The 17,214-nt window shown below is 34.2% G+C and overlaps 1 protein-coding gene across 1 annotated transcript in view; it reads right to left on the bottom strand.

Moving 5' to 3' along the window:
- The window catches only part of TMEM26 (transmembrane protein 26), a 47,589-nt gene that overhangs the window by 16,584 nt on the left and 13,791 nt on the right, over nucleotides 1-17,214 (bottom strand). Inside the window, exons 2-4 of the mRNA XM_025397206.1 lie at nucleotides 13,528-13,606; nucleotides 8,559-8,672; nucleotides 6,262-6,482 (exon numbers count right to left, since the gene is read on the bottom strand). Of these exons, the coding sequence (XP_025252991.1) occupies nucleotides 6,262-6,482; nucleotides 8,559-8,672; nucleotides 13,528-13,606 (414 nt within the window). The remainder of the gene's footprint in view (nucleotides 1-6,261; nucleotides 6,483-8,558; nucleotides 8,673-13,527; nucleotides 13,607-17,214) is intronic.

Below are 17,214 nucleotides of genomic sequence, written 5' to 3'. Positions count from 1 at the left end.
AGCTAGCAAAGCAGTGCTTACAGGAAAATTCATACTTTAAATGTCTATAGTAGAAAAGATGTAAGGTCTCAAATATAGTAGAAAATATGAAAGGTCAGTAATCAAAGTTTCCATCTGAAGAAATTAGAAAAAAAAAAGAAGAGCAAATTAAATCCAAAGCAAGCATAAGGAAGGAAAAATTAAACATCAGAACAGAAACCCATGAGGTGGAAAACAGAATAACAATAGAGAAAATCAATAAAACCAAAGGCTGGTTATGTTTAAATATCAACAAAATCAATAAACCTGATCAAACCAAAAAAGTAAACATCAGCCCCTCCCCTCACCCCCTAAAAAAATAAGAGAGAAGGCAGAAATTGCTAAACTCAAGAATGAAAAAGGAGGGTACCACAACTCAGTCCACAGAAATTAACACATATATAGTAGATATTATGGACAATTTTATGACAATTTTTATGACAAAAATCTACAACTTAGACAAAATAGAAAAATTCCTAGAAAGGAAAATGTAACCAAAACTGATTTAAGAGGAAATAGAATATCTAAATAGACCTATATAAAGTAATGATATTAAATTTATAATTTAAAAAATCTTCCCACAAAATAACCTTGGTCCAGGTGGCTCCCTAGGTGAATTCTATAAAATATTTAAAGAAGAAATAAGACCAAACCTATGTAAAATCTTTCAGAAAATAAAGAAGTAATACTTCTTGAGGTATTTGATGAAGTCAGCATTACCAAAGACAGAAAAAGATATCATTAGAAAAGAATACTATAGATCAATATGACTCATAAGCAAATGTTAGCAAACTGAATCCAATAACATGTAAAAAGTATTACAGACTGGGCACAGTGGCTCACACCTATAATCCTAGCACTTTGAGAGGCTTAGGCGGGGGTACTGAGACCAGACGTTCAAAAGCAGACTGGGAAACATATGGAGATCCTATCTCTACAAAACATAAATTAGCCAGGTGTGGCATGTGCCTGTGGTCCCAGCTACTTGGGAGGCTGAGCTAGGAAGATCACTTGAGCCCAGGAGGTCAATGCAGTGGTGACCACACTGGGTGGTACCTGGGCCTGGGCTAAAGGGCAAGACCCTGTATCAAAAGAGAAAAAATGTCAAAGTTGGTTTAACATCTGAAAATTAATTAGTGTAATATATTGTTTTAATAGAATAAAAGACAACCAACACTTAATTATCTTAATAAAAGCAGGAAAAGTATTTAACAAAATTTAACACACACCAAAAAATAATTCCTAATAATCTACAAATAAAAGGAAATTTCTTCAAACTGGTAAAGGGCATCTATACAAAACCCACAACTAATATCATCTTTAATATAGCCAGACAGAATGCTTATCTTTTGAGATTGAAATGTCTACTCTTACTACTTCTATTTGACATTGAAAGAAGTTTTTTTCAGTGCAATAAGGCAAGAAAAATAAATTAAAGGCATACGGATTAGAAAGAATCAAAACAGTCTGTTCACAAGCAGCATGATCTTGTAAGGAGAAAACTTAAGGGATAAAACTAATTAGCAAGTTGAGCATGGCTGTGGTAGTAGATCATCATATAAAGTAAACTGTGTTTCTATTATAGCAATGAAAAATGTGAAAATAAAATTTAAAAAATAATTCCACTAGTAGGAGCATCAAAAAGAATAAAAACTTAGGAAATAGTTAAGAAAAGCAATACAAGCCTTGTACACTGAAAATTACAAAACATTGCTGAGAGAAATTAAGGAATATCTAAACAAAGGATGAGATATTTTGTGTTCACAGATTGGAAAATTTAATATTGTTAAGATGACAATTCTTCCCAAATTGATCTTTAGATTCAATTCATTCTCTACCAAGAGCATAGTAAGTTTTTTTAAAATTTTTTTACCCTTTCTACAACTTGAAAGGAGAATTTTAACAATTATATAAAAATGTAAAGCACTTACAACAGCTAAAACAAATTTTAAAAGAGCAATTCTGGAAGACTTACAATATTCAATTTCAAAACTCACTATAGCTATATAATCATGATAGTGTGGTATTGGTATAATGACAAATATATAAAACAATGGAACACAACAGAAAGTCCAGAGAAAAAGCTTTACATCTGTGATCCATTGATTTTTTGACAACGATGCTAAGGCAATATAATAAAGAAAGAATCCTTTCAACAAATGGTACTGGGAAAATTAGTCCCAGCTGGAATGGGGCAGTGCCAAAAATAAAAAATAAACTTGGAACCTTACCTCCCACTGTACACAAAAATTATGTGAAAACAGATAATAGAAACAAATGTAAGAACTAAAACATTCCATAAGTGTACGAGTCCATTTTCATGCTGCTGATAAAGACATACCCGGCACTGGGTAATTTGTACAGGAAAAAGAGTTTAACGGACTTACAGTTCCACATGACTGGGGAGCCCTCACAGTCATGGGGGAAGGCAAGAAGGAGCAAGTCACATCTTAGTGGCTGACAGCAGGCAAAGAGAGCTTGTGCAGGGAAACTCCCACTTTTAAACCATCAGATCTTGTGAGACTCATTCACTATCACAAGAACAGTGCAGGAAAGACCTGTTCCCATAATTCAATCACCTCCCACCTGGTTCCTCCCATGACACCTGGGAATTGTGGGAGTTACAATTCAAGATGAGATTTGGGTGGGGACACAGCCAAACCATATCAATAAGAAAATAAAAGAAATTATATTTCTCATTTAGGGTTGGGAAAATAGTTCCTAGATATGACACCAAAAATGTGAAAGAAAATATTGATCGATTTGAACTTCTTTAAAATTTTAAAAATGTGTTTTTCAAAAGATAACATTAAAAAATTTAAAAACAAGCTGAACACAGGGAAGAAATATTTATATTTAGACATTTGATAAAGGACTTGTATCAAGGATATATAAAGAATTTTTACAACTCAATAATAAAAAGGCAATACAATAAAAAATGAAGGAAAATATACAGACACATCACCAAAGAAGAGATATGAATAGCCAATATTCCAATGAAAAGATGCTCAGCAACATTAGTTGTTAAAGAACTGCAAATTAATGTCCTGGTGAGATACCACTCTACATCCATCAGAAGGGTATAATAAAAAAGACTGGGGGGAAAACAATTGTTGATAAGGATGTAGAGAAAATGGAATCCTCACACATTGCGGGTGGGAATATAAATTAATACAGCCACTTTAGAAACATCTCAGCAGATTATTAAAAAATTAAAGCTATACTTAGCATATAACCAGCCATTCCACTCTTAGGTGTCTACCAAAGAGAAATGAAAACATAGCCAGGCAAAAGACTGTCAGTGAATCCTCTTTGCAACATCATTTTTAGTATCAAAAAGCTGGAAGTTATCCACATGTACATCTACTACTGAATGAATAAACAAAATGTGGTATATGCGTTTAATGGAACACTAGCAACTAAAGAGGAGCTAAACACGAAACAACATGGATGAATCCCAGAAACATTATGTTACATAAAAAAGCCACACATAAAAGAGTACACATTTTATAATTCAATTTCCATGAAATTTCTAAGAAAGAGAAATCCACAGAGACATAAAGTATATCAGTGGTTGCCTGTTAAGAGTGAAGATTGACTGCAAACAGCCACAGGAATCTTTTGGGAGTGATGGGAATGTTCTAAACCTGTATTGTGGTTATGGATAAACAAATCTATAATTACTAAATATCATTAAACTATAGAATTACAGTTGAAATTTGTGTTATTTAAACCATAACTTCATAAAGCTGTTAAGAAAAAAATTCAGTCAGAAGCTTTACAAATCTATGTAAATGCATAAAACTTAGGTAGATGAACTTTAATGTGAGCCAAAGGAAGGAAATTTATTTAATAAAAAATAGAATTTGACATATTAGCTAGAAAATGGGGAAGAGATTTAGACATTTTTGTGATGTAGATATCATTGTAGGCTTTCTCCTAAATCTATCAGCCCAAACTATGGATTAAAACATTAGAAAAAGTGAAATGTCATAATAATAGGCAATGCTGAGTAGACTACAATGAAGTGATCCCTTCTTCTATTAGATATAAATATCTTTTACTTATGTATTAAGATTATTCTTCATGATTATCCTCTTGAGCTTAAAAGGGAAGGCTTATGTCCCAGTGGGAAAGGATTAAGGGTCTTCTTCCTTGAAAAGATAGATATTTGCAGGGTCAATTCTTGCAGTATAGGTGAGAACCAAAACAAGAAATCAGAACATGGAAGCTAATTTCTAGGAGAGAGAAAAATTTTATATTCTTCTTGGGCTTTCACTTTGGGAGGGTTTTTGGGAGAGTGGATATTTGAGTAATAGAGGCACATAGGACTTGAATGGGAATTACAGAAGGCTACCGTCACAATGTGGTAATATTAAAAATGAAAATGACTTCAAACTGAGACAATGAAAATTGAAAACAAATTTTAAAAACAGTAACCATTAAAAACTATGACATAATTTATTGGGCTCCATTAAACATCAGCTTTCCTAGGATATGATACAAGTTTAAAATGATAAAAATATATATTTATGAAGCATTCAGAGTAATTTGTAGGTGATAGAAGAAATTGGGGGTATTTATGGTGTCTTGAAACATCAAGTACTCCTAAATTCTTGCTGAATTGAAATAGTCTTAATTGAGATAGGCCTGTGTGTCCTTCTACTAATACTTGCTCACAATTTGTTCCCCAATCTCTGCCTAGCTCAGTGCTTGACACATTAGATAACAAATCAGTACTGGGTGAGTGAAAAAATCCCTTATGGTTTTCAAGATTTGGGTGGTTTTTTTTGTTTATTTGGGTTTTTTGTTTGTTTTGTTGGGCAAATCTACTTTTATTCACAAAATTATTTAATATTCAACCTTTATTGGAAAACACAGATCTATAAATTGCTCCTTGGTGTCACTTCTGGATGGGACTACCAACAGTCCATTAAGATAACCGAGTTAGGCATTTCTTATAATTTTATGACTGGCCCCACAAAACATATCCCTCCTTACTACCTCTTTTACTACCCTATGTTTTCTCCCATCTCCCTAAATGTTTTGCATGTACATGTTTATTTCTACATAGGTGGAGTTAATTATGTTTGTTTTGTGATGTCCCTGTCACTTTTATATGCTCTGTCATGATTTCTTGAAGTTTTTCTTGTAACAACATTGTATTTTATTTGAAAATACATTTTACAATGTAAAGCATTGACCATACTTAAGACATTAAAACTACAGAACTAAAATCAACACTATGACGATAATGAATCAATTTAGATTGGATTTTTTAAAAAAATATGTCAACTTAATAAGCTATGAGAAAAATTAGTATAAATGAAACAGGAAATTATCTTGTAAAGGTAGCTCATGGTTATAAATATAATTTGTGCTATAATTGGGATATTAAATTTACTTGGTAAGTTAGTGTATTTTGTTGAGCTTTATGTTTTGTTGTTTGAGAAGCACAGCATAAAGTAAACTGTAGCATTAAAAGCCAGCCTCATTCCAATTTATTTTTATGGCATAGTGCAAAACAACCCAAGCTTAAAGTATATTCGGGCATTGAGACTTAAATCCCTAATGGTAAGGAAGTCGTTCCGTAAACAGATGTGATCATGGATTCTGAGTTTATTTGCTTGTGGCAAAAATAAAAGTACCAACTCAATAAGTTTTAATTTATAGGCCTCTACACCAGAAAGCCTTTGGGCACTTTGAACAAAACTGACTAAAAATAAAATTTAGTAAAATAAAACCTCTGCCCCATTCTCCATTTACACCAGGGAATGCAAATCCCCAAATGGATAGGAAGAGACTTCTCCATGTCTTCTCTCAGTGCTCTCTTATACTGTAGCTGTGCTGTGTTCTAGGAGAGGCTTTTATGATTGGCTATGCTTCTCACACTTAGGAGTGGAAAAGAGGGGTTAGGGATGGTCATTCCACTTTAGGTTTTCAGAGAACCATGACTCTATCTAACCTATAGTCATGAAAACATGCAGAGCCTTTCTGTTCTCGCCCACAGAGAATATTATGTGTCTCTTTCTCTAGCAGAAATCTCCTTTATGTATTTGTCAAAAAGCCTAAAGACTGTGCTGGTTTCTAATATGCAAAGAGCAGCAAATTCTCTGATCCTAACATTGCATATAAAATATACTAAAAATTCGAATTCATGTGATATACAAGTCATAGAACCAAGAGACAGGTGCATGGTCTTGACCCTGAAAACAACGTGTTTTTGTTGCAAGGAACGCTCACCTCACATTTTGTTCTTCTAGGGTCTCACTTGTGAATTCCAGTATGTCAGCCGCTGTCCCCACAAACATAAGAAGAAGTTGAGAGAGTTGATCTCGAGTGATCCCGACTCCAATGGGTAAAAGCCATCTTCCAATTATTAGCATTAACAGGAATGTTTGATGGAGTCCCAATGTCCAAACTTTCTCACAAACTGTAGATAAGTTATTCACAAATACTTTGGCCTGTTTAACAGAAATGTCATACAGACAGAAGGATTATGAGCCACCACTTGAGAAAGAAATATTTTCTTCACCATGATTTCAATCAAGAGTTTGCTTTTGTAGACAGTCATTTTCAGGAGTTATTCTTTACTTGCTAAAGAAAGTAAAATGCCTTTCAGCTGAACACTCTGGAAAAAATAAAGAGCTACTGTGGTCCTTAAGATGGGGGTGCCTATAACTAGCAAGTAATTTAAGCCTTAAACTTAAAAGTGGGATTGTACCATATGGTATTTAAAGAACCAATTTTACAATGTTTTAAAGATCATGTCTCATTTTATTACACTGTGTAACAAAAAATAACACATAGCAAAGTTTTACAAAATCCATATTAATAGCACAAAAACTTCCTATATTTTTAATAGATTTTAAAATCTGAATTTACTAATCTTGAAATATTTTTAGCATTGTACAAATCTTCCCTTTTTTTTGCTTTAAAACTCTATTATAGCTAAACATAAAAATGTAATAATGTTTATCAATTACCTAAATGTAAAGAAAGAGAATAACTATAAAATTATTTTTACTCTGAGTACATAACATATTATTCAATAATCCATAAGCCAAAGCAAATTTTACTCTGCCATTATTCTTAGACCTAGAAAAATTTACATCCCACCAATGTATTCTGGATGACAACTCTTGCCCAATTACCTTCTAAATAAGTCTCAAAGTGTACTATTGCCCCTACAAGGACTTAGGTCTCCAGTGGATAATGATTCCAACTTACTTATGGAAGTGACTTCACTGTTTGTACAAAATTCATTTATCCCTCTCCATCACTTGCTGATATCAAATGCACAAGGGAGGATAAAAGACGAGGCATAATGCTATCCTGATTGAAGCCAGACATGAAAATGAATAATCTTCCATTTGTACTCTTTCTTATATCAGTACTATGAAACTTTACATAAATCATATTTAATTTATACAGAAAGCATACTAGTAAATATTAATAATTTTGATTGTCAGATGAAAAACTGAGAGAGAACCTAAGTGATTTGTCCAGACTGATGTAAATAAATTGTGATTGGGGCTTGAATTAGAACCCAAGGTTCATTCCACTAAACCTCACAGAACTAATAGTGCATCTCATTATTGAAAATACGTTTCAGTGATAGGGGCCTTTTCCTTTTTAAACAGGTCATGGTCAGTTTGCCACATAACAGACTTATGAAGAAAAAGAAAGGGATTCTGTTTTGGCCAGAAATCTTCTCTATTTTATTAATAAACAGCTACAAAATACATATGGTGGAGTCCCTAGCTAATTCAATAAGACAAGAAAATAAAATAAAACATATAGGGAAGAAATAAAATAAAAGAAATAAAACTGTCTCTGTTCACAGTTGACATAATTGTTTAGGTAGAAAATCCCAAAGAACTAGCAAAAAAATAAATAAATAAATAACCTCCTGGAACTAGTAAACGTTTATAGCAAGGTTGTGGGATAAAAGGTTGATATACAAAAGTCAATCTCTTTCCTATATACCAGCAGAGAATAAGTGAAATTTGAAATTAAAAACAAAATGCCATTTTTATTGGCATCCACAACAATGTCATGTAGGTTTATCAGTTTTAACAAATGCACCACTGTGGTGCAGGGTATTGATGGATGAGGAGGCTGTACATGAATACAGAGTATATGGGAAATCTCTGTACCTTCCTCTCAATTTTTGCTGTGAATCTAATATTCCTCTAAGAAAGAAAGTCTTAAAATTATCATATCCCAATTTTTAAATTATATCATTGCTTCATAAATGTATATGTCTCTCATTGTGCACACATTATCCTCTTTAAATGTTCCTTAATGAGGCAGGTTAAATGTATCTATTTATACATAATGTATCAATGTATATATTTATGCATATTAAATATGTTTAATAATTTTAAAATGTAACTATTTTGTGAATTCATGAGCCAAATAATGGATAACTTTCTTCTGAAAAGAATTAGCTGGGAGAGGTGTATAGCAAGTAATTGAGGATTATACCAAGTCCACCATTTGCTAGATCCTTTAATGTACAGTGGAAAAGCTCTCACCGTCTCAATGAGATCATCAGCTCTACTGATTTGTTCACTGGATGTCAATGTTTGATTGAAGACTTCTTTTCTGCTGATATTCTGTGATGTTCCTTCAGCCTGGATACTGCAATACTAAGAATGGGGTCGGGGAAGGCAATTGTGGCAAAAAATTAGCACAATATGGTAGAGCTCAAAACATACAGTATGTCTCATAATATATAGTATATAGAGTTCAATCTGTTCAAGAGATTATGAGCAGATATGCAAAGTTTATACAGCATATACATAAACATTTCCAAAAATCAGAATATAGGCCTGAAATGGAAATCCACTTTTTAATCTATATGAAAAGAGTGTCAACTATACAAAATCTTATTTTTCCTTAGGTTGATGAGGATGCAAATACTGAGTCATTGCAGAGAGCTGTAGAATTTATAGATTGGTAACTGAGATTCCTTTCTTAAACCCTGCAAGAATTTAAAACCAAACAAATAACCAGTGACAACAATAAAACATATATGATCCTGGTCAAGGAAATTATGGTGATTTTTTTTTTCTTTTTGTACTTTTATTTTAGGTTTTGGGGGTTCACGTGCATGGGTAAAGTGCATGTTGTTGAGGCTTGGTGTATAAAGAATTCCATCACCCAGGTAGTGAGCAGAGTACCTGAGAAGCAGCCTTCCAATTCACACTTCCCTCCATCCCTCCCCTCTCAAGTAGTCTCCAGTGTCTGTTGTTCCCATCTTTGTGTCCATGTGTATTCAGTTTTTAGCTCCCACTTATAAGTGAGAACACGTGGTATCTGGTTTTCTGTTCCCGTGTCAGTTTGCTTAGAATACTAGCCTCCAGCTTCATTCATGCTACTGCAAAGGACATGATTTAGCTATTTTTATAGCTGTGTGGTATTCCACAGTGTGTGTCTGTGTGTGTATATGTGTGTGTATATAGTATTTTAAGAGTTTGTTTCTTATCCAGAAGACTCTTTATCTAAAATATCATATTGCTTAAGTAAATAATACAATCATTTTTAATCCTGTCAAGCACTGAAACAACCTAAAAAATTAGCATGTTCACCCACCAAAACATACATTTTAGTGACAGTGTAAAAGCCAATTTAGGTTTATGGAGAATTCAACAATAGACATAAAAAGTGGCATTTTTCCTTTTTTGTTTCTTCATTTTGTATGAGAATTTCTGCAGGTGAATTGTGCATGATATTTATCCACCATATGCTGGGAATCCGAGGTAAGAGAAGGAAAAATTATATAAGAGAAGAAAGGGGTGACACTTGAAAATGTAGCTGTACCCAATGCATATTTTACAAACTGGCTTAAAAAAAAGTTGAAGGTTGTTCAAACATCTGCAGTGCTAACATATTTTGAAACACACACACACATTCACCACCACCACCACTACAACCACCATACATCCACGACCACACATTTGTATTTAGAGAGGACTTATTTTTTAAAAAAATTAAAGCTGTAAAAAGTGTATTTTTCTTCATCATTCTGGATACATCATCGACTACTCTATAAGCTACTTGAAAAAGCAGAAAAGAAAGTCTGCAAGAAGCTGTTTTTTCTACCCTCTATCCAAACAACTAGTATTATGGTTGAAATGACAAGAATAATTAAGAAAAATGGCCATATGCCATATCTGTAGGAGCAAAAATACAGTTGTTTGCACACTGTGTGTGTGTGTGTGTATATGTGTGCAGCTAAGGCTCCAAAAAAAACAGATAATGAAGATAAAAATTAAATCTTTAACCAAGCAACAAATTTTCATTGCAAAGCATGTTGGTGACTTTATTTATTTCCATAGGAAAAACATTTGGACCATTCTGTAGGCATGAAAACAGACTATGTATTAAAAGTGGTGACCTTAATATGTTTTTGACATTCTTAAAACTAAAAATACATAAACATCTTTTTATTTAAGAAAAAAGGCCATGCTTTAGTGCAGTAGAAGATAACGTGGAAGCAAATAGCTTCATAGTCCATATTATGGTATTAAGACTTATCTGAGTTGCTCTCCACTCCTGTTACTCTATTTGTCACAGATTGATAAGATTTTCCTCCAAGTGGCCTCTATATTGGGACTGCAATGAACAAGTGACTTCACTCTTAAAACCTAGCCTGACTTGTATTGTTTTGGGGATTATACTGTTTACATTCTGCCTTGTATAGGTGAGTTCACATAGATTATCGGGGTATCAACATGCCTTTTTTTTAAATAGGCTGTGTCTATTAAACTCTTATTAGCTTCAAAAATATTCCTCTGTGTCCAAGAAATTGTGACAACAAGAAGACCAGAATGTTTCCATTACTTTAATCTTGTCACTTCTTAAATGGACCTGAGAGCTAAGGTCACAATCATTGTCATGAACGTTTTGTTCCCATACATGTAGACTCAACCAGATTCAGCAATGAAGGTAAGAAATTAGTCATCTAGGAGAAATGTCTCATGAAATAGGTCAGGATGTTTTCCTAATGCCAAGTCATGGGTTAGAACATATAGTATATAGAGTAAAGGGAAAATGTGAAAGAAAATTAAACTACTCTTTTCTACAATGAACAACTCAGATAATTCTGATGCAAACGCCTCTAAAATACAGAACAGATAGCTGAGAAGGGCAATATGGTTTAATGGATTAGATATCCGTTAGGTTCTAGGCCCCAGCATTACTGTGTATTTACTGTATCAACTTAGGAAAATTACTTAACCTGTCTGAGCCTCAGGATCCTCGTCTTTCAAATAGAAATGTACGCATCATGCCTAACTTCTGTAGTTGTTGGGTCCATATATGTGAAAACATTTGTGAAAGTACAGGAGACTACCTGAAGAAAAGTGATTATTATCACTCCCAAAATGTTCTAAATGAGTACACTAGAAGAATTGCTGTAACTCCCTTTATTCTGCCATTTCTTCTTCCTTTAACTGCAATTCCAATGCTTTCTTTCTCTCTTACTATTTTTCTACTTTCATTTCTGCTCAGTCTGCCCAATTCAATCTCTGGGCATTCATTTTAATTCAGTGTCAAAATGAGTCAAATCCATTACTACTAAAGGTTCAATTTCTTTTGTAGTATGAAAATTAGAGAGCTACTGCTTGGGGCTCAAAAATCTTTTTTTATTAAAAAGGGAGCTTTTGGTTGCACATTATTTGTTGTAATGGGATTTGACCTGTATATCAATTAATTGTGCAACAAATTTATATTATAAAAGCATTTAGGGAAATGAATGGTTATTGTGTATGATAGCCATGTCATAGAATTGGATGTGAAAGAAACAATTGATTCAAATCACTAGAGCTTATTTTCATACCCTTGAAAGTAGTAAGTAGTAGAGATTGAAACAGTCCCCTAACTCTTTACAGTATAGTTTTAAAAAGCTATGATAACTTGAACCAAAAATATACAGTTACAAAAACACTTTTGCTACAGACATAGGAATAGTCTATACGACTTTAGTGATTTTTAGCAGGAGATTAAAGGGAGAAAAATGTTTTCTTTATCCCTACATTCTTGGTACTTGCTTGTGGAATTCTTCAAAAGTAGTCCACAGAACTAAATTCCCCTTTGTGTGCCTATAATTTGGAGCAAGCCTTTTACAGATAAGGTTATACATTGGAGGCAGATAGGGTTACATATTGGAGGCTTAACCTTGCTATAAAATGACCAATTATAACAAAGAAATCTATGTAAGTCCAAATTCTCGCAGATCTTTTTAAAAGTATTTTATCAGTGAAGGTGCCAAAATATTACTAGGTCATAACTACATTTCTCTGTAACGTAGTCCTGTAACCTGAACTATGAAGTCAAAGCTGGAATCTGATGGACTTTAGTAATTTGGCCTCCCCAGTATTGAACAGGAACATCAACAGCAGTATATGACTGCACCCAACCTAGAGACTGCTTATTAGAGCTGTCTGTGTAGAAAATAACTGTTTTAAAAATATCTGTAATAAATTAGGGATTCTTATTGGAAGCTACTTTTTTTTTTTTTTTTTTTTGAGACGGAGTTTTGCTCTGTTGCCAGGCTGGAGTACAGTGATGCAATCTCGGCTCACTGCAACCTCCACCTCCCAGGTTCAAACGATTCTCCTGCCTCAGCCTCCCGAGTAGCTGAAGCTACACGTGTGCGCCACCAGGCCCAGATAATTCTTGTATTTTTAGTAGATAAAGGGTTTCACCATGTTGGCCAGGATGGTCTCCATCTCTTGACTTCGTGATCCGCCCGCCTCGGCCTCCCAAAGTGCTGGGATTATAGGCATGAGCCACCGCGCCCGGCCGGAAGCTACTATTTTATTTTTAGGACAATGTGATCTTCTAACACATATAAACCCACCTTCCACATGGTGGGTCCTACGACTCCTCTCCTTTAATCTTAGTTTCAGGGCTCTAGAAAAGAATTTCTTTTTTACTAAGGCAGCCCGTGGGACTCCCAAAAATTAATCTCCTGTAATCTGTATAACCTTCATTTTAAAACAGACTATTTTAAATGGCTCCTATAAGTTTAATTGTATTTATATAGCTGAGTACAGATAAGGGTTTTGTTTCTGTTTTTGAAATTCCTAAGTGTCACTTTACAGAATGCCAGATCATTGAGGCGTGCCCATTCTTAGCACAACATAGAAACTCACTGAAGCTGGAAGGATTGAAATCAAATTTCCACACCCCCAGGTAAACTCCACCTGTAGGCCCCTACCTATAGGGTGGGGGCCAGGGGAAGTCTTAGTAATAAGATCTCTAACACAAAATGTTAATTCACTATATAATCCTAAATCTTACAAAAATGTAATATTTTTTATTGGGGCTTTTATTGGCAAATCAGGGATTCACTTCCTTTTGCTGATAGCCTCTTATTTATTCAATTCTTGATAACTCCAGTTACTTAGAAAAGTGCATTCCTGAAATAAATTGGATCATACTGTGAAAGTAGCTTATTGCTGAATATGTCAATTCCTACTTTCCAAAAAGAGGTACCTGGGTCACATGGTGCAATTCAAGAAGCCATAATGATGGAACGATGCTAATCAGATATAAAAATATGGCTGGCGAAAACCTGTGAAAAGAGAGAAGAAAAAATAGTTTAGCTAATTTAATCTAATTTTTCAAAAAAAAAAATTAAGAGGAAGAATGAAAAACAAATGCACATACTCTGACCACATTGAGTCGAACCTTTTTATCTCAAGTGTTTATTTCAATGAAGGAAAAAGCATTATGTGATTTCCGCCATATGGATTACAAAGAAACAAAGTAACTGTAAAAGGCACTAGCAGCTGTCATTCTCACTGAATTTCTAATCCAATTAATAGACATTAATTCTGATATGGTTTAATGGGACACTGCCAATTAGTTTCAGGCACTACACTGGGTATTTTGTATTTCATATGTTTTACAAAAAGCAAACACAGCAGCAGTAAATGTTGGATTTATTAGACATTACAATTTCAAGATTTGGCTACATTTTTCAACATTAACCTGGAATTCTGAGAGCTCAAACAATAACATGGTGCTAGAACACAAAAATCAGATGATAAGGACTAAGAATAAGAGTAACCCATTGGCTTTGTGCGTGATTTGCTAAACCTATAAAATAAAAACACAAACAACCAACAGTGTAAGCCTTTGGTATTTTTTAAAGATATCTATATTCACTGTTTTCTCATTCAAAATTCAGAGAGGAATCTGAAGAGTGGACTTTTGTGATCCAGCACACTCAGGTTTAAATGCTGGTTTTGGCACTGACCTCTCAGTTTGTTTCCTAATCCACAAAAATGTCACTGTATCAGCCAACGCAGGCTGCTGTACAAAAATACCATAGACTACGTGACTTAAACTACAGACATTAATTTTCTCAGTAGCTCTGGAGGCTGGAAGGCTGAGGTTAAGGGGCCAGAAGAGTGGGATTCTGGTGAGGGCTCCCTTCCTGACACGTAGACAGTGCCTTCTCCACGTGTCCTCAGATATCTGTCTCTTCCTCTTCTTATAAAGCCTTCAGTTTTATTGGATTAGGACCCTATCTTTATGACCTTATTTAACCTTAATGACCAAATTAATCTCCAAATATTGTCACATTTGGGATTAGGACTTAAATCTAGAAATCTGGAAGGGGGCACAATTCAGCAGTTACATTCATCTCACAGAGTTTTTTATTTTACTTCCTGTAAAGCAGTGCCTGGCAGTGGTGGGAATTCAATAATAGGTAGATATTACTAGTATTATTATCAGACATGGTACAACATAAATGTTTCCTTAAAATGCTGAATAAGAAAAATAACATACTTTCCAAATTTATTTCTTCAAATTGGTCCGGGCACAGTGGCTCAGGCCTGTAATCCCAGCACTTTGGGAGGCCGAGGCAGGTGGATCACTTGAGGTCAGGAGTCCAAGACCAGCCTGACCAACATAGTGAAACCCTGTCTCTACTAAAAATACAAAAAAAATAACCAGGCATGGTAGTGTGGGCCTGTAATCCCACCTATTTGGGTGGCTGAGGCAGGAGAATTGCTTGAACCCAGAAGGCAGAGAGTGGGCTGAGATTGGCTACTGCACTCCAGCTTAGGCAACAGAGCAAGATTCCGTCTCAAGAAAAAACAAACAAACAAGCAAACAAAACAAATTGAACTTTAAAGAGGACTCTTGCATTACAGAACATCTCAAAGTCAAAGTTATGTCACTATAATTGTATTAAAATGCTTTTAATACACAGCAATAGTTTGAAATGACCTAGAAAATAGAAATGTTAATTGCTCAACAAGTAGAATTATTTGAGATGAAATATTACCCAAACTATGTTATTATAATTCAGGAGAGAAAAGTGAAATGAAAAGAGAAAATTTAGAATGATATTTTTAAAGGCTATTAATTCTTTCACTAATAAATTTTTTCAACTTCTAGAGAAAGGAAGGGAGAAAGGGCAAGAGAAAGAGAGGTCTCTTAAAAAATCAATATTTAATATAGATACTCCCCCACCTTTGATTTCCTGTGAAAACCAATTTCGAAACAAAAGGTTATGGGTCATGATATTATTAAAATCTGTCTTGGAGGATGGTGAAGCTGTAGAGAGATATCAAAAGCCCATGTTTAGCATGCTCTTAAAAAGAAAAGAACAATTAACTTTTTGACCTCACATATCAAAGGAAACATCAGGAGATAGTATTTCCCTTGTGAAACTGGGAAAGAAAGTGAATTCTAGGTCAGAGGGACAGTAGGAATATGCATATTTTTGTTTGGAGACATCAAATGTTGGCTGGATTGCAATTTTGTTGAGTCTCTTGGGATTAATTTTGAGACTAACCCCTCCCTAACAATAATGTAACAATAATAATCTAGGGAAACCATAGCCTGAACATATAATAGCTCTTGAAAAAGGTTAAAAATAAAACAAACAACACCCTTAACATCTTCTCTGCATAAGATTTATTTCTATAATTGGAAAAAAGTACTATCCTGTTTCAACGTATTTCCTCTAAGTGGGAAACTGGTTATATAAACAAACAAACTTCAAGATTCAAGATGTTTTGTGTTGCCTAATAGAAAATCTAAACTCCATAATCTGATATTCGAAGACTTCATTATCTGGTCTTATCTCCACTTTTCCTTCCTCTTCCCTTACCACATCCTATCAAGTTGAGCAACTCAGTAGTTACAACCGACTGTGTATGTTAAATAAAACAAACAAAATGCTTTGGAAAGTTCCTCTCACTTCAATCCTCTTTATTAGATTATTTGACCTAATGAAGAAAGGGGTTAGGAAAAAGGAATCATATTGAGGGCCCAAGAATTAATTATATTCAACTCAATTCTCAGCCTTGTTTAACTAACCATGTGTCTCTGGTAAGAACAAAGTGCTCTCTGCTCTTTTAGTTTGGTTAATCTAAGGAGAGAGGTTCTGCAATGGTTTTACAGCAAATATCTCCCAAAATTATGAAAGCTTATTTTGGAATAAGCTTTTTGGAATAAATTTTATTTTGGAATAAATATATTTTGGAATAAATAAGCTTTCTCTTGCACATCTATCCACCAACATTCTACTTGTATTTGAAAGGCACAGCAGGAATTAATCTTAACCTGTATTTCTCTTGTGGCCCAACACATGCTGTACTGTTTTATAGTTACATGTATATTAGATTTTGCTTTCCTAACATAAGTTCCATGAAGAAAGGTCCTTAGTCTTATATATCTTTATATCTCTTTCCTCTTCCCACTCCTTCATTTTCTCTTCTCCCCAGTGGAATCATAGTGTCTTACTAAGTCTCAAATTAATGCTTATTAAGCAAATGCCTAAATATTTGAATGCCTGAATTTATAAAGGAAGGAAGGACTGAACAAATAAAGTGAATAAAGACTACTGATATCTATAAGGATCTTTCATTTCAAGAGGTCTGGTATCAAGCAAGCTCTTCTAGCTATGACCCTTGAAATATTATATGTTAGTAAGACCCAGTATAAATTTCAGAAACTTAGAAGACCCAAATTTGAATCCTGCCTTTTCCATGCACTCATCTTTGGAAATTCACAACCTTCCCTGAAACTGAATGTCCTCATCTGTAAGACGGAGAAAACAATACCCATCTCATAGTGTGGTTATGAGGATTAAATAAAACAATGTGTGCCATGAGATTGACACCTTAGGTGCTCAACAAATGTACTTGCTGCTTTCCCTAG

This window comes from Theropithecus gelada, chromosome 9, assembly GCF_003255815.1.
Source record: "Theropithecus gelada isolate Dixy chromosome 9, Tgel_1.0, whole genome shotgun sequence".
Classification (NCBI taxonomy): domain Eukaryota; kingdom Metazoa; phylum Chordata; class Mammalia; order Primates; family Cercopithecidae; genus Theropithecus; species Theropithecus gelada.
The sequence above is the reverse complement of the archived record's forward strand: the minus strand, read 5'-3'. Positions and strand labels throughout refer to the sequence as shown.